Source organism: Macaca nemestrina, chromosome 16 (genome assembly GCF_043159975.1).
Source record: "Macaca nemestrina isolate mMacNem1 chromosome 16, mMacNem.hap1, whole genome shotgun sequence".
Taxonomy (NCBI): domain Eukaryota; kingdom Metazoa; phylum Chordata; class Mammalia; order Primates; family Cercopithecidae; genus Macaca; species Macaca nemestrina.
In genome coordinates this window covers 36,005,216-36,027,736 of record NC_092140.1, presented here as the reverse complement: position 1 = coordinate 36,027,736, position 22,521 = coordinate 36,005,216, and the positions used below count along the sequence as shown (strand labels likewise).

Genomic DNA, 22,521 nt, shown 5'->3' with positions numbered 1-22,521 from the left:
CAAACTAAAGTACTTGCTTAACAGACAGTATGAATATTTATGAATGTTATTCATTATTCTCATTTAGGAACAATAATGAAGCCACCACTAGAAATGAATGTGCTTTTTTTTTTTCTGGAATCATTTTTAAAGATAGAAAAGGAAATAATATTTGATAAAATTAAAGTAGAAACGCATCTAGGAAAATTACCATATAAATATTTTCTACATAATTTATCATCCTTATTTGTTTCGACCTCTTCTCCTTCAGTGGTTATTTCACTTCCTGTTAGCTGATTGGTAGATTTGGAGGAGGAAGAAAATATCCTGATTGAGAAGTGAGTTGCCATGGCAACCTTGCACTACAGTTATATTTTTCTGTCTGTAACTATAAATGGTAAAATGTAACCTTTCTAATTATGCTGCAACATTTTTAACTCTATTGGTACCAAATCCTCTACAAAGTTTGATGTCATGCTAAATAAAAGCAATACATCCATCTCATTTTTATATCAACAAAAAAATCTTTATATTAACTGGAATCTCTTTTGTAGAAATTAAGATTCTATGACACGCAATAAAATATCAAAATACAGAATTTAAAAATCTTACCTGAATGCCTAGATTGCTCATTCTAAACATTCAAAGTAATTAAAATATTAGCCTGAGTTTAAGTTTATTATGTTTAAATGTGTAGTTTGAACAGAATAAGGAGAAACCTAATTCAGAATCTGTAAATGAAGGTCTTAACATTTATCATGAATAATATTTTCTTCAGTCCTAGGGGAACAACTTAGACAGTCCCTGATTTCCTAACACTAGTTTGAAGTAACTCATACCTTCAAACAACAAGTACAAAGCATCCCTGCTTTGCCCAACCCAGATTCCCACCTCCCCTCCCTCTCTTGGAACCCCTGTTGCCTCTGCCCCTGGCAGAGGACCTCCTGGAAATATGAGAAAGCAGGGAAGCTCCAGGTTCAAAAGTAGGATAGAGAAAGAAGCTGTGAGAATCAGGATACCTAGGGTCAAGCACTCTGTCAAAAACGTCACCTTGCTCCGATCATAAAAAACAAATAATTTGATTAAAAAAAATTATTTCACCATTTAGTAGTATTGCTGAAAGTTCTATCGACTAGAGATTGTAAATTTCACCTCAATTATAAGCATAACAGGTTAAAGGGGCTATCTCTGGTCATTCAAATCTTAGTGTCAATTATGTAAATCGGGTTTCTTTCCTGCTAAAACTGGGCAGGATTAGAGCATCCTAAGGGAATGGAGGCTTGCATTGTGTGGAGGGGAGTGGAAGATGGCTTTGGAGGAAGAAGATGGGAGGCAGGGAGGCCTGACTATGAAGTATAGGTGATGGGGACATGCTGTGGCATAGGGTTTGGGAGAGGACAATGGGAGTGGGGGATGGGGGTGAAAGGACCAGCATTTTGCTTGGGACTGTCTTCATACTTGGCAGCCCGTCTTTGTCCTCTCATCTCTCTGTCTCCTCTTTTAGCTATATGCAGAATGTCATATAAATGGAATCACCCATGACATACACCCTTTTCATATGTTTGCATAGGTGTGTTTGTCATCTGTGTATCTTCCTTGGTGAAGTATCTGTTAAATTTTTTCTTTTTTTTGAAACGGAGTCTCACTCTGTTGCCCAGGCTGGAGTGCAGTGGTGTGATCTCAGCTCACTGCAACCTCCGCCTCCTGGGTTCAAGTGATTCTCATGCCTCAGCCTCCTGAGTAGCTGGGACTACAGGTGCGTGCCACCATGCCTGGCTGATTTTTTGTATTTTTAGTAGAGATGGTGTTTCACCATGTAGGCCAGGCTGGTCTTGAACTCCTGACCTCAGATGATCCTCCTGCCTCAGCCTCCCAAAGTGCTGGGATTACAGGCGTGAACCACCCTGCCCAGCCCAAGTATCTTAAATCTTTTGCTGATTTTATTTCTGCTGGTTTGTTTACTTATTGTTGAGTTTTGAAATTTAAAAAAAAATACATTGTGCTTGGAAGTCCTTTTTCAGGTATGTGAATAGCAAATATTTTTTCCAGTGTGTGACTCGTTTTTCAATTCTCTTAACGATGCACTTTTCAGAGCCAACATGTTTTTCTAATTTAATGAAATCCAATTTATCAAGTTTTGTTAAATAAATTATGTTTTTGGTATTATGTTTAAGAACTCTTTGCCTAACTAATGATCACAAAAATTTCTTCTGTTTTCTTCTAAAAGTTTGTAGTTATATGTTTGACATATAGATGTGTGATCCATTTTGAGTAGACTCCTTTTTAATGCGAACATTTTTTTTTTAGTTCACTTGGTAATAGTTGGAATATTTTTATGTCTTTGAGAAAACATCTAAGGACAAAAAGCTGCTATGACTTATCAATACTTGAATTTGTGTATCTTTGTATCTACTGACCAATAAAAGTTGACTCATGTTCTTATAGAGCCAACTTACATTTAAATTTTATTAACCACAACAGCATCTACATACATTTGAAAAGCACAGTACATGAACGTCAAGGTACTTGTGGAGTTGAGGATTCCTTGCAATAGCGCCACCCTCCCTCAGTCATGTAGTGGTTTACCATCCACAGATCTGGGCCAATCTCTTCCTTTTATAGGCAAATAAGCAGAGTTTCGGAAGGAATCAGAGCTTTTTCCAGAGTCAAAGAGAAAGTTGGTGGCAAAGCTAGTCTAGAATCTAGAATCTAGATCTCTAGAATTCTAGTCCAGTGCACGCTCCATTACTAGGTTACAGTTTACTGACTGGCCACTAGAAAGCGAGGCATCATTACAGTAACCACTCTTTTGAACAAGGCAAGGAAATATTTCAGATCAATCAATTTTTAATAGATTTGCAGTGAAAATACCTGGAAGAGAATTGGTTGTCTACAGTATGATATAGAGAAAAAAACAAGGATTTAACATCAGAAAGACCAGTTTGAAACCCTGGCTAAGCACAATGAAAAGGGAAAACAAAATTCACAGGTAAATATTAGAGACAATGATTCTTTGTTCAACCTAGATTTGCGCTGCAGTAATCGACATGTTCACACAGCCAGACTAGAACAAAAGTCACAGAGCCAAGCATGTTATGCAAAAAAGCCATGAGGAAAGATGTGATCTTAGCAGCAGCATATGGAAATGAAATAATATAGACAGCTTTCTTTACAGTGTTATTTCTTTTAGCTTTGGCCTTTGAGCTACAGTCTGCAAGTGTTCACATATTTCTCATGAAATCCACCTTTTATATTCCTGAAAGCTCATCATGATAGCCACTAGTGTGGTGGCATAAATCCTGCAGGAGCCTTGAGGTGTCTGGGAATGGGCGAAGGGGAGAGCCAGGGTCAACTTACCCGAGCTTAAACATCGCATCTCAAAGCAGAATTCAATGAGGATCATTCCAATGAATGTCTCTTGTTTCCTTCTCTTCAAAATATTCTGGCCACAGCTTCCTGCCTCACTCTTGCATTTTAATCCCCCTGCTTGGCATCACATCATGCTCCTGGCACGACATGAATGACTCTTCTCATTGCCCGCCCCACCCCAGGGCTTGAGTTCTGTCATCTGTGGCTGTCATTGCAGTGATGCAAATGAAAGCTCCTTTGAGGTAAATGGAAGTCAACATGGCATCGCCTGGCTCCTGGCCCAGCAGGGGTGTAAATGCATCACCCTCGGAAATAAACACACTCCTCCGCTTTTCTTGGCCTTCATAACTGCACATCCATCTTTCTCTTTCCTGTGTATTCTCCAGACCATCTCAGATCTATTTCTACTCACCTCTACTGCCCTGATCCACGCAATGCATATTTACCCACCTCTTTGAGGCCCTAGACATTTTAAAATGGAAGAAATTGAGTATGTCATTAACATGACTCTAACATAAGTAAAGTTTGGCACCATCCCATTTCTACTTTTTGTAATCCTCCTTTCCACCTTGTTACCTCTTTCCTGCCTGTCCTCAGACATCTAGTGTTCTGTACAGCCTCATTATTACCCAGGACTGACCGTCTCCTTCCCTCTTTCCTCTGCCTCTGGAAGGAAAGCATGTAACCAATGAATCCACATAGATATACTAAAGACTCTAAAGACTAAAGATCACTTGATACATACACCCAACACAGGCATATTCTCTGAGAAAAGAAGAGGGTAGCAATACAAACAAAATACTGTGGAATCTGCCACTAAGCCAGGATGGGAAGACTATTTCCATGTAAATTGCTCTTCCAGAAATATCACACAGCACAATGACTCAGCCAAGTACCTGGCACCTAGTAGGTGTTCTGTAATGGGATTGACAGTGGATTTCTCCTATGAGGAAGCTAAGCTTGCACAGATTTTGAAAGTTGCAAATCCCTCTTTGGTACCTATTTCCTTCCTGCCGAAGAAATACAGCCAATCACTTCCTCCTTCATTCTTATGTCATACACAATCCTAGTACTTGGGATATAGCTGTCCTTTTAGGAACTTTCAGTCCAGTGTGGGAACAGAATATCATGTGTAATCCAGAATAGCGTGGTATGTGCTGTAAATAGGGTTGTTATGGGGGAATGTAGGGATGTACGCAGCATGGCTTTGGATATCCCTGGAGATAGTTACTCCTAAGCCAAAGTCTGAAGGGCAAGGAGAGAATCAGGGGAAGGGAAGAGGGAGGTGCTCCACAGCAGTGACAGAATATAGTGGGGTGTGTTAGTAAGGGTAAGAGTTTGTCACATCTGCAGCTCTGGGGTCGTGTGGGGTGAAAACAACAACCACTACAGCAAAAGACACTTACTATTTCCTGTGTGGAAGCCAAGCATGCACACCCTCTTCTGGCTTCAATGTCACCTTCAACATGAGAGCCAAGAGACCCACCATGCTTGGTGCTCCACTGTCCATCACCCACAGCCTCGTTACCGCTCTGCTGAGAGGTCTCAGGACTCATTCATCATGTCCTCCATCCCTATGTCCATAGCCCCTCATTGAAACCCCAGTCAGGTCATTTCTTATCACCCGGACCATCTCCACAGAGCTCTGTACCTCCCTGAACCTGACCCAACCTAATATCACACTGAGCTCTCAGACCCTTCCACTCCACCTTGCTGAGCATGTCATTTGTCATTGCCAAAATCCTCCACTCTTCAGCCTCCCCTCTGAATGATCTCCCACCTTTTTGTTGTGCTCTTCCAGAGGACCCTGCTTCCACAGCCTCTCTCTCAGCAAGGGCTGTTTTCCCTCTGAACTGACCTATCACAGGGTCTGGAGGAAGGGAGGGGTCTGGTTTCTTCTCATCACCACCTCCTGTTAATTTTAACTCCCGCCTCCCTGAAACTCTCCATCTCCTTTGAAGTCATGCCCTTGTGAGCTTCTCTTCTTCGCTGGAGTCATCTGAAGGTCTCTGAGACACTCATGCTCATTCTTTGAATACTTGAGCACCAGGTTCACCATCTTTCCCAAACCCTCCTCTTGTCACAATGCTTGGCAATTTCAAAATCCATGCAGAGCATCCTTCCCCTCCCCGATCTCTCACTTTTGTGACCTTCTCCCCAATGATCTTGTCCTTCCCACTACCGCAGCCATTGATAGATCTTGCCCTGTAAATAACCACACACCCTACAAAATTACAAGACTTCTACTTCAAAACTTTCCCTCTCTGGCTCCTGCTTTCTATCTGTCCAGCTCACTCTCTTCAGTCCTTTGATTCCAGGAATTCCTCAGCCCCACCACAATCACCAGTCCATTAATTCTACCAGTTTTTTCACAGTCCCAACCACTCATATTCTCATTTCCCTCTATGCCCATCTCAAACTCCACAGCCCCCATTGTAACCCTTCCTTGCAGACCCCTTCCACTCCCTTGCCATCATTCTCTTTGTTGCATTCACTTGGCTGAATTGTAAATGTGGCTAATGGTAAATCCAACTCTCAGTCTATTCTGTTCCTCCTCCCCAACTAGTTGAATATGGCAAGAGGAAACAATGCCAAAAACGTGATTTGTAACCCCTTCCTTGCAGACCCCTTCCACTCCCTTGCCATCATTCTCTTTGTTGCACTCACTTGGCTGAATTGTAAATGTGGCTAATGGTAAATCCAACTCTCAGTCTATTCTGTTCCTCTTCCCCAACTAGTTGAATATGGCAAGAGGAAACAATGCCAAATAACGATTTGTAACCCCTTCCTTGCAGACCCCTTCCACTCCCTTGCCATCATTCTCTTTGTTGCACTCACTTGGCTGAATTGTAAACGTGGCTAATGGTAAATCCAACTCTCAGTCTATTCTGTTCTTCCTCCCCAACCAGTTGAATATGGCAAGAGGAAACAATGCCAAATAATGTGATTTTAAGCCCATGAGTACTAACCTCAGCTGAGCGATTGGTATGGCCCAAGGATCCTTCAAGAGACAGCACAGCATGTGGAGAGTTTATGCAGCCAGACTTTCCAGTTTAGATTCCGAGCTCTGCCCCTTATGAGCTGCACCATCATGAGATATTTATCTTTATGTTCTGTGCTTCAGTGTTTTAATCTGTAAAATGGGAAGAAGAATAATACTTATGTCTGGGATTGCAGTGAGGATTACATTAGTTAATATACGTAAAGTGCTTAGAAAAGTTTCTGGCACATAATGACCCTATATAATGGTACATCATCATCATCATCATCGTCATCATCTTATTACATTTCCTGGGTCCACTTACTCTTCTGCTTGCCTAGAAAACCATTTCACACATTTTCTACCCCTCTTTCTTTCTCACACAGCCCTAACCCCTACTCAACCTCCTCACTTTGAATCAATGATCTTGATTACTATTTTACTGAGAAAATAGAAGTAAACAAAAGAGAACCTTCTCCACTCTGAGTCAATGAACATACCCCAGCTATACCCATCTAGTTCTTTCCCTCTTGCTGCTATGAATGAGCCCTCTGTACTTCCATCTAAGATCGGCCCCTCCACTGTGCCTTAGGTCCCATCAATTCTCAAAGTCATCTGTCTAGTAATTTCCCCTCACTCTCCTGCATCAGTGATTCACTGGATCATTCCCATCATCCTATCTACATGCTGTAGTAACCTTCCTCAATCCATCAACCTCGAAGTAGCTACCTATTTCTCTCTTTCTTCTTTACTGCCAAACTGCCTCAATGCCTCTATCTCCTTGCTTCCCATTTTTCCCTAAATCCACTCGTATAATGGTTTGTTTGTTTTGTTTTTGTTCCCCCCCCCCCCCACCACCATCGTTCCATCAAAACTGCTCTTATCAGGGTTACCAAAGACCACTCTGTTGGCCAAACCAGGGTAACTTCCCAGTCCTTGTTTTTATTTGATTAACAGCAGCATTTGAAATGGCCAATTACTCTTTCCTTGAAACTTTTCTCTCTTGGCTTCTGGGATACCACGCCCTCCTATTACTCTTGTTTCCTTCTTGGCCACTCCTTCTGATTCTTTTGCTGTTTTCATCTCATATTCTTGACTTCTAAATATTGCAGGGCCTGAAGGTCCAACCCCTGGCCGTCTTTTTGTCTCTACTTACTCTGACTTCCTTAGTGATCTCTGCCAGTTTAAAACATAATAGCATCTCTAAGCTAATGATGGCTGTATTTATATGCTTTTTCTCCAGATAGCCTCACGGCTTACTCTATTTCTTCCTACAGGTCTTGGTTCAAATTTCACCTGACAGAGAGGCCTTCCCAGTCCATTCTAAATAAAATAGTCTTCCCACCCCATCAGTCTATATCTCCTTATTCTGTATTATTATTATTATTTGCACAGCACTTTTCTTCTTCTGACATATATTTATTTGTATATTGAAAGCCTTTGAGAATGAGGACCTTATCCAGCTCACAGAGAGCCTTGCACATAGAAAGCTACCAATAAATGTTTGTTGAATAAAAGCACAATTTCATTCAGTCCTGACAATACCCCAACAATCCTATTAGAAGGATTATTACAGATGAAGAAACAGAATCAAGTTAACTCATTATCACACAGCTGGCAGTTCAGGCAGCCTGACTCCTACCCACATGCTTACCTACCTTGCTACGGAAGCCAGAAGGGTACACAGCATCAGAGGGTTCTTTCACTAGGTACAGAGTTTATGTTGAGGGCAAATCGAGAACTGCTGGGGTGGTAGTGGTGGGGAACACGTGGGAGTGACATACCCTAGTAAGGTGCTGACTCCATCCAAAATGTGCACATAATTGCCCATCTCCAGTTCCTACGTCATTAAGTCCTGCCAACTCAGAGACTGCCGTGGTGCTTCATTGGAAAGTCTAGGCTGACAGTAGATTATATGTATGCTTTGTCAGCATCAAACTGGCCTGTGCTGACAATATTTAAGTCAGATTTAGTTAAGAGCTTCAAATCAATGCTACCTTGAGGTCTCTGAAATTAAAGCCTTTTCTTGCTGTTTCCATAGCAGCCTGATAGTTGACATAATCCCCAAAGAAGCTTATGTTAATACCCAAGGACCATTTACAGTTCTCATGCACTGCTGACCTGAATGCCATGACTAGAGCTAGATATACTAGCAAAATTTTGAGCTATTTAAAGAACATAGGATAGTCCAAACTATAGTGAAAGAGGATAGGGTTTTCAAGAACCTGATTAAATAAACTTTTAAAATACACGTCTTTTAAATATTTGACTTCTTTAAAGTTTAGTGCTCCATGGATTCTGACCTTTCAGGTACCTCACACATGGGGGTTGTAAGATGCAAAGGATACTTTTATTACGCATTCAGTTAATAGATCTAAAATTTGCCATGTTTCCATGGGGAAATGAACTGCTGTTTTCTGTTTTAAAGGGAACCAGGTGTTCACCCTCCAATACCTCCAAAGCCCAGTTCTCCTGTTTCTTCTCCTAACCAGCTGAGACAGGATAATAGGTAAGACCTAGTACTCCAGAATTCCTTGACAAAATGAAGTTCAAGGGAAATGAAAGCGAATGGATTGTGACCCTCTGTGTGCAAAGCATGAATGTTTTGTGTGCACATTCCCTAAAGAAGCATCTGTAGAACTTTTTCTAATTTTATTTCCCAGCACATATGTTTATTTATGTTTGCCTTTGAATACTAATGGCTAACTTGTCTTAAGAAAATAGCCTTCCGGATAGAAATGGAACAATATTCATGTTCAGAAAGTGTTTGTGCACAGGGTTTTTTATGTATTAGTTCCTAATATGCAAATATAAATACATATATGTATTTGGCCTGTAGTGTATATAATATAAATATAAACCATATTAAAAGTATATTTTTTGTTCATATTTGCTCCAAGTGAAGTTTCCCACTAAGAGATACAGATTCTGATGAAAGATGTTCTTGAAACTTTGTGTTACCACTCAAATCCTTGCTTATGTTAGAAATACCTTTGGGTAGTTCTTTAATCTTTTTTTTTTAGTGAAGGGATTTGTAATTTATTTCAAAACTATCACAAGTTTTGAAAGATGTTCTAATTGACTTGTCTCTGAATCAGGAAAAATAGACTTGCTTCTCAGCTTTGAATCTCCGTCACTCTATAATTAATACTTGGAAACAAATTCAGAGATCTGAAACTCTTCCCATGTGTTACATTTAAACTGTTTAATATATCTTGAACAATTTTTCGAGATGTACACCCCACATTTCCATTATTATTGTGAGATTAAAAATGGTAACTCAATGAAGATTGACTACATTAGATCTGCTTGATTGCCTACTGTTGCTTCTTTTGTATTTTTGCTCTTTGATGGTGATTTTTTTGACACCATGTAAGACACAATTATGAAACTATTCTTCAATAAGACACAACTATAGAACTATTTTTTAGTAGTCACAATTATAGAAATTTTCTTCATTAAGAGGGTAACTTCAGTTAGAAAGCTTTGACTGGGCAGCAGGACTATGTAGCAATAGGTGTTAAAACTCCAGGTTTGAATTTCTGTTCAGTGAAACTGCACAGTATCTTTGAAATTTTGTCCTTAGGATGAGAACATAATTTTTTTAATTGAGTCAAGAGAATATTTCTTCACTGAACTAATTAAAATATAGATTAGATTTATAACTTTTTGTTTGTATGATGGTTATAATGATCTCTTAAAAATATCTTCTCAAGCTTTTTAATCTTACATTATTTTTCCTCTAACATTTCTAGTATTGAGTAATTAAATACCAATTTGAATAGAATTTTTTAAGGGGCTAAAATTAATTGGCCTCAGTACCACCGACATTCTAATCTATAATCCGCGTCACTAGAACTACCAGCTTGTTTAAATTTAAAGGAAGCCAAATTTCACAGGAACTTACTACTCAAATTTCTTTATTCCACCAATGATCTAAAAAATAAAATTGGGACAACTTGCATGTTTTTTAAAATCCTGACTACTTTAATCACAGCAAGATGATTTTAATGAAAGAATATGAAATGGAAGTGTTTCCTATGTAATTAACGCATGTCCTCAGGAGTACAAAAAATAGTTGAATGTAGCTTCTTGAGAACAAGTAGGAATGTATAAGTAGGTCAACCAGATACTTTTGAAAAGAGTAAAGTCTTAAATTGTGCCAGAACCTAACATAATAAAATTTAATTCTGTCAGCTTAGTATGGTCATTCCCAATGTGGTAGGTGTGCTTGAAACATAGACTTTTTTTTCCACCTTATATTAACAAATATATTTCTTGATAGTATTCAAATGGGTTAATTCTTTAAGCAAAAAAAATCTCTTTGATGCCCATAACAAAAATTAATATTTTAAAATATTATATCGTTATCTAATAGAGATAAGTATGAAAATGCTTTATTGATGGAGAACAAAAAATCAACATGAATGTATTTAGAACTTATAAGTCTAGATATATCCAGTGGTTTACAAATATGCAATAAAGATAGATTAAATTACAAACTCATTATACTGGAGTTCCTGCCAACCCAAAGAGTTTAAGTTTGTTATCTCAGGTATGGTTCCAACAAACACTAATCTTTTTGTACATAAATTTTTAAAAATAAATTTAAATTTATCAAAAAAGTGTCTTCTTTTCTGACTGATATAATCTTTAACTTTGAAAATATAGGCAGATACATCCACCTAAACCAGGTGTATATACAGAAACCAACAGATCTGCTGAAAGAAATATAAGGTAAACTGATTTCTATCTATATCTACATAACTGTAGCAATGATAAAGTATGCTTTCTCAGCACATTTAAAACTGCAAGGCAATTAATAATAAGGTAGACAAAATCAATTTTCCAACTGACTCCAAAATATCAATAAATGTTTTTGTAGGCACTTTCAGAATTTTGTTTCTTTTAATTCTATCCCAAACTTTCCATTAAGAAAACTACCAAAATGGTGTGAACAAGATAACAGGATAAGATCAAACCCACTAAAGGCAGGAGAGCTTGCTCACCTCTTTATTCCCAGGACCTGCTCTGAGGTCTATCATATACTTGGTGTGGATGTATAAACAAAGAGGTGGAAATAGAGTTGTTCAGTTAAACTTGTGCTACAAAAACTTTGTCTAGTGTTGGCTGAACATAGACATGTCCAACTCCTCCTACGGCATCAGGAAGGAGCACATTGATGCCATTTGGTAAAGGGACATTCACCAAATGTCTTGGGTGGGGGTAAGGTGGCATTCCCCAAATGTCCGGTGTCCTGATTTACACTTCTTATTTATACTTGTTGTCTTGCACATCCTATTTAGTCTAGCATTTGTTCTGGATGTGTCTTGTTTTTCTCCCTTTTTTAAGGAAAAAAATATTTTTTTTTGAAAATAGTTTTTAAACAGTGCTATTTTATAGGTCTATCAATGTGATAAACTCTTTTTTCAGTCAAAAGATTTTTATCACTGAAAAATTATCTTGAAATTTAAAACTTATATCCTTTTCATTTTTTATATTATCCCCATTTGACTCTCAGAAGAGTCCCATTCTAAAAGACACATCACATAGATTCTCTTCTTTGGAAAAAGTCATGTTTCCCTTGTTCCGAGGAGCTGACGGCACCACTCTTGGCATTCCCCAGCCTGTGTTCTATGTGCCACAGGATGTCAATGCATGTTCTGCAAAAGAAGAGTTCAGTGTTTCATTACATTTAGGAAACACAATTAAATAGAGTTTTCTGCCACAGAACTTTTCAGAATCTTTAGTGTGCTTATGTGTATTCCAAATCAGCAAAAGTCGGTTACATTTCCCAACTTGGCTACAGAATCCTTTCTTCATGGAACCTTATTAACCCTCTGTCTATGAGATGCTGAGTTCTTTTCTTTTTTTCTTTCTTTTTTTGGACAGGATCTTGCTCTGTCACCCAGGCTGCAGTGCAGCAGAGAACTTATAGCTCACTGCAGCCTCAAACTCCTGGGCTCAGGAGATCCTCCTGCCTTAGCCTCCTGAGTAGTTGGGACTACGGGCACAGGCCACCACACCCAGTTAATTTAAAAAGAAATTTGTATGTGGAGATGGGGGATCTCTGTTGCCCAGGCTAATCTTGAACTTCTGGCCTCAAGGGATCCTCCTTCCTTGGCCTCCCAAAGTTCTGGGATTACAGGTGTGAACCACCACACCCAGCCCACAGTTCTTAATTACTATAAGAATTTTCCTAACTGTTCCTTTTATGATCCAGGGATATCGGCATTGATCTGATTTGGAATACACAAGCTGTCTATGTGCTCAGGTGCTTCCACCTATTCTAGAGTCTGAGAAGACAAACATTTTCACCGCTACAGGGTGAAAAGGAATAAATAATTGTATCTGATACTTAATGCTGCTTGGCTCTGGTGGAAAACCTTTTGAACTCACTTCTGTGTTTACTTGTTAGTTAAGTGGATTTTGTTTTCTATGTCTTATTTGTAACATAGAACCTGGGAGCTGGCAATACCAGTCTTCAGGAGAAAATGTAGTTATTTCAGTGAGCACTAGATGGCAGAGCCAACACCCAGGTGGAATAACAGAGGGAAGTGTGTGTGTGTGTGTGTGTGTGTGTGTGTGTGAATGGGGGATGTGCGTGTCTCTGTGTGCCATAAGCTGACATAACAGAACCATTTTGTCTTTCTGTTAAACTCAGTAATTCCTGAACACCACCTATTTACTTTATTTACTGAAAACAAATGAGAAATTTTAGCTCCTTCAAAAAATAACTCCTCTGTCACCGACCTGTATTTATTTTTCATTGTTTGAAGGAGTCAGGATCTTGATAACATCGTCAAAGTGGCCACTTCACTTCAGAGAACTGACAAAGGGTGAGATCTCCGAGCTTTTGAGCTTGGGTTTTATCTTCTCTTGTGTTTCAAAAATGCTTAACCATACCTTTAAAAGTTCCAAATATGAACAAAATCCTAGTGCTCTATATTGTATGTAATTTAAAATAAGAAAGCGTCAGTTTCTCTAGATGAGTACTCCTGAATAGTGGATGGTGCCGACATTTACAGACACTCTTCCAACTCTGCCCCTTTTTCTGGCAATTTTACTCACCCAGTGACCTCAGCTGTCAAGCCTTATTCCACATATCCAGTCCTGTTGCTGGTCCAGATCTCTACTTATCTCCTAGCACCCCTGCTCAGGCTGTCCAAATTCCTTCCCAAATGTGCTGTTCCTGACTTCTCTGTTCTTGCATTCCTGCAGACTCACCTTTCTGGAATAATCCTTGATTCTTCTTTCTCCTTCCCCCTAGGTAGTATCATGCATGCTTGAATTAAACATCTAAAATGTTCCTCATGTGTACACAGACTTCCTCTAGTTTAAACCCTCATTGACTCCTGCACAGATTATTAGAGTAGCTATCCAGCTTTACTTACATTCTTCAGGCTTTCCTTCCACTAAACTATTATTTCCCATCAATGCCAGAATTTTTCCAAAATTCTGCTCAATCACTGAACCAGATCCTCATTGCCCATTCAATGGCATATAACCTCATTCAAAGCCCTTGCCAACCTGGCTCCAGCCTCACATTCCAGTTATTTCTGTTTTCACTCCTGTATTTATCCCACATTCATATCAAGGGAAACCACTTTCTCTCTGTAGTTTCCAAATACTCTGGCTTTGTTTATACCACATGGTAACCTTGCCCAGTCTCAAGCCACCATGCCAGTCCATCCAAGCCCTGCCCATTGTTCAAGATCCGGATCAAGTGGCACCTTCTCTGTTGTCTTCCCTGAGTGATCCAGTGAGATGTGACTTCTGCCTCTATAAGCAATTAGAGTTGCACTATTCATATTTTATAAGACTGAATCATACTCAGTTTTGTTTCCTGTTATTTGCATAAATGTGTTACCTTCTCTGTCATCTCTATAGTCTCTCAGGGCAGATGTTTTGTCTTATTTGCCATTTACATTGTGTGACATGATGCTTTGTACAAAGTAGGTATTTAATAGATTATGGTAAAATCATAATATTCCATTGTTTAAATCCAAAGCTCTCAAAAAATATTCCTTGTTTAATAGATTTTAGTAATGCTAAGAGTGTTGTTAGAGATTGCAGTCTCTGTCAAAAGAACTGCAGAGAAGAAAATATGACACTTGGCTTTTCTGTGCAAATTCATAAACAAAATAGGAGCTCTGAATCCAGATGGAGTCTATAGAAATTGTCCTGAATGTTTCATTTCCATGTCTTCTCTCACTGAGTGTCTAGATCTCTAATTTTATTGATTTATTTTTGTTGCAGGTAATATTTTGTTTCCAGTAGGGATTAGACAGTGGTTTGGTGGGTGATCAGGATATCTGAGAAACAGCTAAGTGAGTGACTCTGAAGGGAAATTATGGTTTGGTGTAAACCAAATAAAAACCGTGAGAGAGGCAGTTAGTTTAACTTTCCTGTCCCTGCTCCCTAGCCATAATGCTCAAATTCCACAGCCAGGTACATTTATCACAGAGAGAAGTTGCTGCCTGACAGGGATCAGGAAAAATGTTCGTAGTAGTCATCATAAAGTATTGTTACTTTGGGCCATCCACAGGGAGTAGAAATGGCTTTCGTTATCCAAGCTGCTCTTTGTGAAATGGAATGTTACTGCTATCTGATTAAGAGCATTTAATTTGTTACAAATGCAATGGTGAAACTTAATATCCAAAGCTTTCATCAATTTAAAGTCATTTTGAAAGCTTAAGTCTTTTATTTGGAATACAGTATCCGTTTTATTTAATTTGCCACAGAGCGTCTTCTCATGATTTATGCTAATTTTCTTGGGATAAAGCAACTCCAAATCCTGATAATCTCATCATTGTGACTCATGCCAGTCAGAAAGTCTGGGGCTAAGATTTATAGAACTCGTGGGTTTGCTCCTTCCCTTGGGGACATGAACAGATTGTTAGTCTCAGAGTTAGTGGGTAGAATTTCAAGCAAGAAACAGTAATGGGTTACTGTATCAAGGGACTGGGTAGTGTTTGTCACACGCAAGGATAGAGCATTAATCTTTTATTTTTTCTTTTTTTCTTTCTTTTTTTTTTTTTTTTGGTTAGAGGTGGCAACTTTTGTATTTCAGTATTTATTATCAGGCATCAATTCTACCATTGATACCTAAAACTATTTGAAAGGATTCATCTATGTACTGGCTGTTAATTTAGGGTCTCTAAGAGGACTACCCTCAGCAGCTATTCTTGCCTTAGTGTCCTCGTGCCAGGCATCTTCAAGCACATAAGTGACTCAGCAATTGCATCTCTCTGAAGGCTAAGTCGAATTCTTGGTGTTTCTAAGTGCAATTAAAAAACAAGTATAGCAAGCATTTATTAGGCTGGGCATGGTGGCTCACACCTGTAATCCCAGCACTTTTGGAGGCTGCGGCGGGCAGATTACCTGAGGTAAGGGGTTCGAGACAAGCGTGGCCAACATGGTGAAACCCCATCTCTGCTAAATCTACAAAAATTAGCTGGGCATGGTGGTGCACACCTGAAGTCCCAGCTACTCAGGAGGCTGAGACAGGAGAATCGCTTGAACCTGGGAGGCGAAGGTTGCAGTGAGCCAAGATCATGCCATTGAACTCCAGCTTGGGCAACAAGAGTGAAACTCTTGCCTTTAAAAAAAAAAAAAAAAAAGTAAAGCAAGCATTTATTAAACAAAAAATTTAGTGTTGACAGGGCATTATTTATTATAATGGCCCAAATTAATCAGGAATTTATGACTGACTAGGCGTCGTGCTAAGTACTTTATATTCATGAGCTTATGATTCTTTTCTGAGGTGGGTATGACTAGTATTCTTATTTTACAAATGGGAAAATTGAGTCCACAGAAGGTTAGGTAACTCGCCCAGATTCACCAATGAATAAGTGATGAATCCTGGATCGTACTCCAGGTGTCCTTAACGAGGAAACTTGAATGCGTAACTACTGATTTGTGAACAGAAAAACTTGCTGAGGAAGGCAAGAGAGGTGGGGCAAGGGGGGTGTGTGTGTGTGTGTGTGTGTGTGTGTGTGTGTGTGTGTGTGTGGGCAGGGGGGGCGCGGTCATGAATAGATAAGTTAGAGAAATGACATGCTGTGATGGGGAACTAGAGGAAGAAACCAATAGCACTGTGGTGAAACCCCCACCCCACCTCACCTAGGGTGCCTGCTTGGGAGAGAAGGTTGAACCCATGTGGTTTAAACAGAATTCCTGAACCTAAGAGTTTAGATAGGTTGCTCCTGAAGCAGCAGCCAGAAAGGGCTTTGCAGTTCTCAGATGTGGAAACAGGCTAGCAAATTTAGCTGACCTGAAAATGAAGTAGCAGAACTTAAGAAGGAAGCCAGACTTACTGATGAACAAATGTTTTCTAGAAGCTACGTGTGCAAGTACATTGCGCAATGCTGTAATTAATCAATGTACCTATGTGTAGACTCAATTAAAAGTGGGTATTAAGTATCTACTGTATGAAAGACACTGTATTAAAACACGGAAATGTGTCTGATGTAAAATACAGTTCTAAATTTTAAGTGGTGTGCATACGTGTGCCTGTGCAGAGGTAGGGGCATTAACATGAGACCAGTGTGCAATGGCTATAACTCAAAGTATAGTAATAGATCTGTCATAAAGGAGGTGCAGAAAAAACAAATGCTGCAAGGGCTCCAAAAATGTAGAGGACTCTATTCAGTTAGAGGACTAGGAAAGGCATTCTGGAGAAAGTGGTGTTTGATGAGAGCTTTGAGGATCATCAGGATTCTCGCAGATGATAAAAGTGGCATGTGTTGTATTTCAGAGAACTGTTATTTTAAGGCAAATTTACCCTTTGACCCTGGGCAAGCTTTTTACTAACATTAAACATTTTTTTCTCTTCCCAAAGTGAAGAATTGGATAATCTCATCAAAATGAACAAAAGCTTGAATAGGTAAGATTTTTAAAAGTTTATTTTTTACTACTGAGTTGCATATTGTGACTTTTTATGCCTTTCCAGTCTTTGAGCGTGAGGACCCACATACGTAGTCAAAAATATCCTACAAATCTTGAATAAAAGCTTGCAGCAATCATCATCATTTCATTGTTATGATGAATGGTTATTGAAATCTAAAGATACTAATATGAAAGTGTCCTTGATTTTCATGCTCCATGTGTTTATTAAGGCAGTTATATAAATAACCACTTTTCTCTTCCTGAAATACTAAATCACTAGAATGTAAACAGAATTTGGTTTGATCATGGAATAATTTTAGTTTAACCATTACAAAAAACATTTTATTATCATAGTTAATGTTATATTGTTTATTATTATTTTTGAGACATGATCTCACTCTCTTACCCAGGCTGGAGTGCAGTGGTGCACACATAACTCACTGCAGCCTTGACCTCCTGGGCTCTAGCCATCCTCTTGCCTCAGCCTCCCAAGTAGCTGGGACTACAGGCATGTGCCACCATGTGTGGCTAATTTTTAATTTTTTGTAGAGATGGAGTCTCACTATGTTGCCCAGGCTGTATCTTCTTGTTTTGAATCATTTATAATTGTATAACTTGAAATATGCCAAGAGAGAAAAATCAATAATCAAGGCTTGTGTTTGTGGTCTGTATAAGGTAAGCAAGCTCTCTATTATTTTGCATACTAACCCACTAAACAGCGATCAAAGAGAAGGAGAAAACAGGGCAAATGCCAAATGAATTGATCAGAGGATCATGGGATGTGTTTTTCATATCCTGTTCTGGCAATAATGCTCACTTAATTTGCTGCTCTTCAGTTTCCTCATTTACAAGGAGAGGAGGTTTTAGATCAGGAGTCACAGACTCCACGGCCCACTGAGGCCAGGCAGGTGTGAGTGGGTAAGGAGACTGACTATATGAAACACAGGCAGTGAGAGAACTGGGGCCAAAAGGAGAGCAAATGCCCTGTCTAAGCACAGAGCTGCTTCTCAGCTCAGCTCCAGCTGAGGGTCTCCACTGAGTCTAGTGTTGCAGGACAGCAGGACATTCTCAGGAGATCCTATAAATCCAGTTTTGTTGTTTGTTTGTTTTAGAGACAGGGTCTCGCTCTGTCACCCAGGCTGGAGTGCAGTGGTACAATCATAGCTCACTGCAGCCTCCATCTCCTGGGTTCAAGCAATCCTCCTATCACAACCTCCCAAGTAGCTGAGACTACAGGCACCAACACCATGCCTGCCTAAGTTTTAATTTTTTGTAGAGATGGGGTCAGACCATGTTCTCCAGGCTGGTCTTGGGCTCCTGGGATCAGGTGATCCTTCCACCTTGGCCTCTCAAAGAACTGGGATTATAGGCATAAGCCACCACACCCAGCCTGAAAATCCAGGTTTCTGTGTGTCCTGACCATCATTGTAAACATGGGCTCACTTTAAAGCCCATGCTTGAAAGCTAAAAGGATAGAAATGCTCCATGAATCCAAGCAACACCTCTATGGACCTATTGTGGTTGGCAGATCCCCAGTTTATATCTTTTATTTTATTTTCTCTAAGGCCCACTACAATTTAAAATTTGAGTCTATGAAAATACCTGTTTCAAGAATTGTGGCTCATCTTCCCCAACAAGCTTCTGTTTCCTGTCTTAGATGTAAACTGGTCTATGTTTTTATAGGGTTAAGCATTGGTCATTGTCACTGATGAGGCTTTTCTTAATCAATACATTTAAAGGAATCAAGGTCTTGATGGTCTCTTCAGAGCAAATCCAAAGGTAGACGAAAGAGAGAAAAGGTAAGTGCATCTGTCTCAAATCTGAAAATCTTATCTTGCAGATTGCTCGTCTTATTCCTTCAGACATTAGCTGTGAGGGAGTTGAATCCTCTGGCATGGAAATGTACTAGCAGATGGGGTAGTGCTCTCAGCATTGTACATTTAGTTCAGACATAATTACCAAGAAGGATTTCTGCTCTTCCATTCAGTAAGAGTAAATGAGCAGTTCATGGAGAATTTTTATTGCATCTGACCTTTCAAGATACCACACAATTTCATTTCAATACGCAGTCTTTTATGTGAATTTCTTTGTTTTCAGAGCCAAAAGCCTTGAAAGTCTCATCTATGTGAGTACCCGGACAGATAAAGATGGCAAAGGGTAAGATTTTATTAAGACAGACCATTTTGGTTGAGTCCCAGACAGTATACTATTTTCTGGAAGAGAGCTCCTGCTTAGGACAAGGGTCAGGCAGGCTGGTGGAATAAGCCTCAGACTGGGGTCCAGAGGTAGTGTGTGTCTTGGTGCTGGCTCTCCCACCAACATCAATCTGGGTGACTCTGGGCAAGCTGTGTAATTTCTGGACATCTCTGTTTCCTCATTCCATAAAATGAAGGATATGACCTAGATGATCTCCCAGTTCCCCTTTATATCTAAAATGGAAAGAAACACAACTAGCTGTTAAGAGTAGTGGAGAATAGGTTGATTTATAAACTAAATACATTTATAATAAGGCATTTAGGAGCATAGTCCCTCACCACCGAAGTCTCTCTGTTTTTTTTTTTTTTTTCTTTAAGATAGAATCTTGCTCTGAGGCTCTACTTTGGCTCACTGCAGCCACTGCCTCTGACGTTCAAGTGATTCTCCTGCCTCAGCCTCCCGAGTAGCTGGGATTACAGGTGCCCGCCACTATGCCCAGCTAATTTTTGTATTTTTAGTAGAGATGGTGTTTTACCATCTTGGCCAGGCTGTTCTTGAACTCCTGACCTCATGTGATCTGCCCATCTAGACCTTCCAACGTGCTAGGATTACAGGCATAAGCCACCACGCCTGGCCACCACTGAAGTCTTTAGAGTGTATAAGGCACTTCTCAGTTGGAATCTTAGTTGAGTCATTTCATATGCATATCTCTTCATATATATTTGTAAATATCTTTAAATGCAAAACTAGGCTTTTATTTATTTTAAATCATAAAATGGGTTAATTAATTATTAGTAACTGAGCTGATAGCATTTAAGAGGTTACCTTGTAGTTCTAGCCTGACTGATACACTAGATAATTGACTTACATGACTGATATTATTTTTCTTGTTGAAAGAAATCAAAGCCATGCCAGTTTCATTAGAGAAAATCCCAGAATAGTCAAGAATGGCAAAGGGCAAGGATTTATGAGATCTCTACTATTTTTGCCTTCCAGATTGGCTGTTTACTTTGTATTTGGTTAGTCATGAAATTTGCCTTTCTAACATGAGAATTATTTCTGTTGTCACAGTTATTTTTAAAAACCATTTATCTGTGCCAGTCTATGCCCAGGATGGCATTCTAGCTTTCCAAGCCAATCTTGGCGATGCATTCTTAACCCTTTCTGATATAGAACACTTAACAAAGTCTATATGATGAAAAGCATTGGCAGTAACCATCACACAGGCATTGAATGCTTATTAACAACTTATGACTATAATGTAAACATGCCAACATATTGTAGGTGACTTTTTCAAATATGGAATAGATGAAGTAGAAAAATAGCCTTTTGTTGTTGTTGTTGTTCATGGATATATGAGCTTTCTAGGAATAGATGAGGTTCCAGATATTTTTCAAAAACAGTTTGGAGAGTTCTGCAAAAGTGGTAGACGAAAGGAAGAGTAGGATGAGCATCATAAGTAGATCATTTTGTGGGCTAGGAAAAAGATTTATAATCTGGGATAATTTGAATACAACTGAGTTTTGGTGCAGGAATAACTGATCTTGTCTGCGTGGTAGGGAAAAAGTCCAAGTTCTTTTTTCTTCTTCCCTTCCTTCTTTCTCACGTTGAAATAACTTAAAATATCGACAGTCTTATCACAGAGAAATCAGAGAGAGGTGAAAATGGCAAAGCATAATACTTGGAAGCTTGGGGGAATTTAAAGAGATTAGCTTTCATATTTGCTAGTGATTGTCAGTCACTGGCATGTGAGAGTTTTATTTCATTTATATAAAGTGCTGGGACCATAACAGTTATTTTGACTTTACCAAGGTGACTTCAGACCCTTTAAACACATCTGCTAACTTTTTAGGAGAAATGACTTGTCTAAATCCTCAAAGTATTTAGACTTAAAATATTGATCAATTGATTTCCACCCCTGATGTAAATGATTTTCATGCTTAAATAAGACAGTATCTCAATATATGTATTAAAATCAGTATCTCAATATATGTGTTAAAAGCCTCCCACTAACCCACCTCCAAGAAAGCAGAAGCCAAGACGTTGGTTAAAACTTTTAAGTTGACTCTATCATAACTGAGTAATGGTTGATATCTTAGTCTCAGGCTGCTGCTTATGCATTTTGCATGATGGATAGAGCCACTTGAATTCAATATTTCCAAGGACTTCTGATCCTTTAGGCACTGATTACATCTTACGAGATTCTCTTGTGGGAAATCTGCTGTTGTCATTACAAGATTCTGAATATACCACTGAGTTGCTCTTTCTCTTTTTTTTTCCCCAATGTTTTAAAGAACCCAAAGCCTTGGAAGTCCAATTAAAGTTAATCAAAGGACTAACAAAAACGAGAAAGGGTAAGTAAATCTCCTACCTTGATGGGGCTCTTTTTATTCAGGTTAGCTTTTTATACCTCATTAGGAATGGGAGTGCTATGCTTTCCTTTGTGACAGTGAACTCTTGCACTGCTTTGACCCATCAGACCTAGCAGGCAAAAGGAATACGATGAGTGCTGTTTCCTTCATAGGACCTCTGATTTGAGTTACATTGAAGTAGGTGCAAGAAAACCCGCTACATAATCTCTTATTCCATATTTTCTTAAATAATTAAGAGATGAGTCAAATTTTAATTTAAATTAAGAAATACAAAGGACAAAATTGCACAGTGAGAGCCACATTGAGAAGTTTTTCTAAACTGATTTAGACTCGTTTAAATGAAATGCTGTTGTGGAAATTAATAAAGGTAAGTTAAGGATAATTACATCAAAGCTCTTCCTGGTCATTTTGTCCTGAAAACACCTGACACCACATTCAGGGACATTCTTGATTATACAGATTTCAGAGAAAAGTGTACTGTAACCTAACTGACAAGTTTTGGTGTTTTTTTCAAAGAAGACAGGATCTCGAATCTGTTGTTAAAGTGAATGCCAGGATGAATAAAACGAGCAGAAGGTGAGAACTGAACAGATGTCTCTAAATATTGGTTATTTTCTCTCATATTAATTATGTGATATTGAGGGCATCACATCTTTGTTTGGCTTCTCTCTTCTGTGTCTAATCCCTGGTGCCCTGATCTTCACTTCAAAGAATCTACATACAGTATATTCGATC

The 22,521-nt window shown here is 39.0% G+C and overlaps 1 protein-coding gene across 7 annotated transcripts in view; it reads left to right on the top strand.

Annotated features, from left to right (window-relative positions):
* LOC105481725 (sciellin) overlaps positions 1-22,521 on the top strand; it is a 111,961-nt gene that overhangs the window by 43,656 nt on the left and 45,784 nt on the right. For 6 of the 7 annotated variants that reach the window (XM_071081181.1, XM_071081179.1, XM_071081183.1 and 3 more), the window contains exons 10-17: positions 8,757-8,837; positions 11,000-11,065; positions 13,108-13,167; positions 17,172-17,216; positions 18,958-19,017; positions 19,316-19,375; positions 21,709-21,768; positions 22,303-22,362. In XM_071081181.1, coding sequence (XP_070937282.1) covers positions 8,757-8,837; positions 11,000-11,065; positions 13,108-13,167; positions 17,172-17,216; positions 18,958-19,017; positions 19,316-19,375; positions 21,709-21,768; positions 22,303-22,362 — 492 coding nt within the window. The remainder of the gene's footprint in view (positions 1-8,756; positions 8,838-10,999; positions 11,066-13,107; positions 13,168-17,171; positions 17,217-18,957; positions 19,018-19,315; positions 19,376-21,708; positions 21,769-22,302; positions 22,363-22,521) is intronic. The other variant, XM_071081178.1, reaches the window with a different exon arrangement.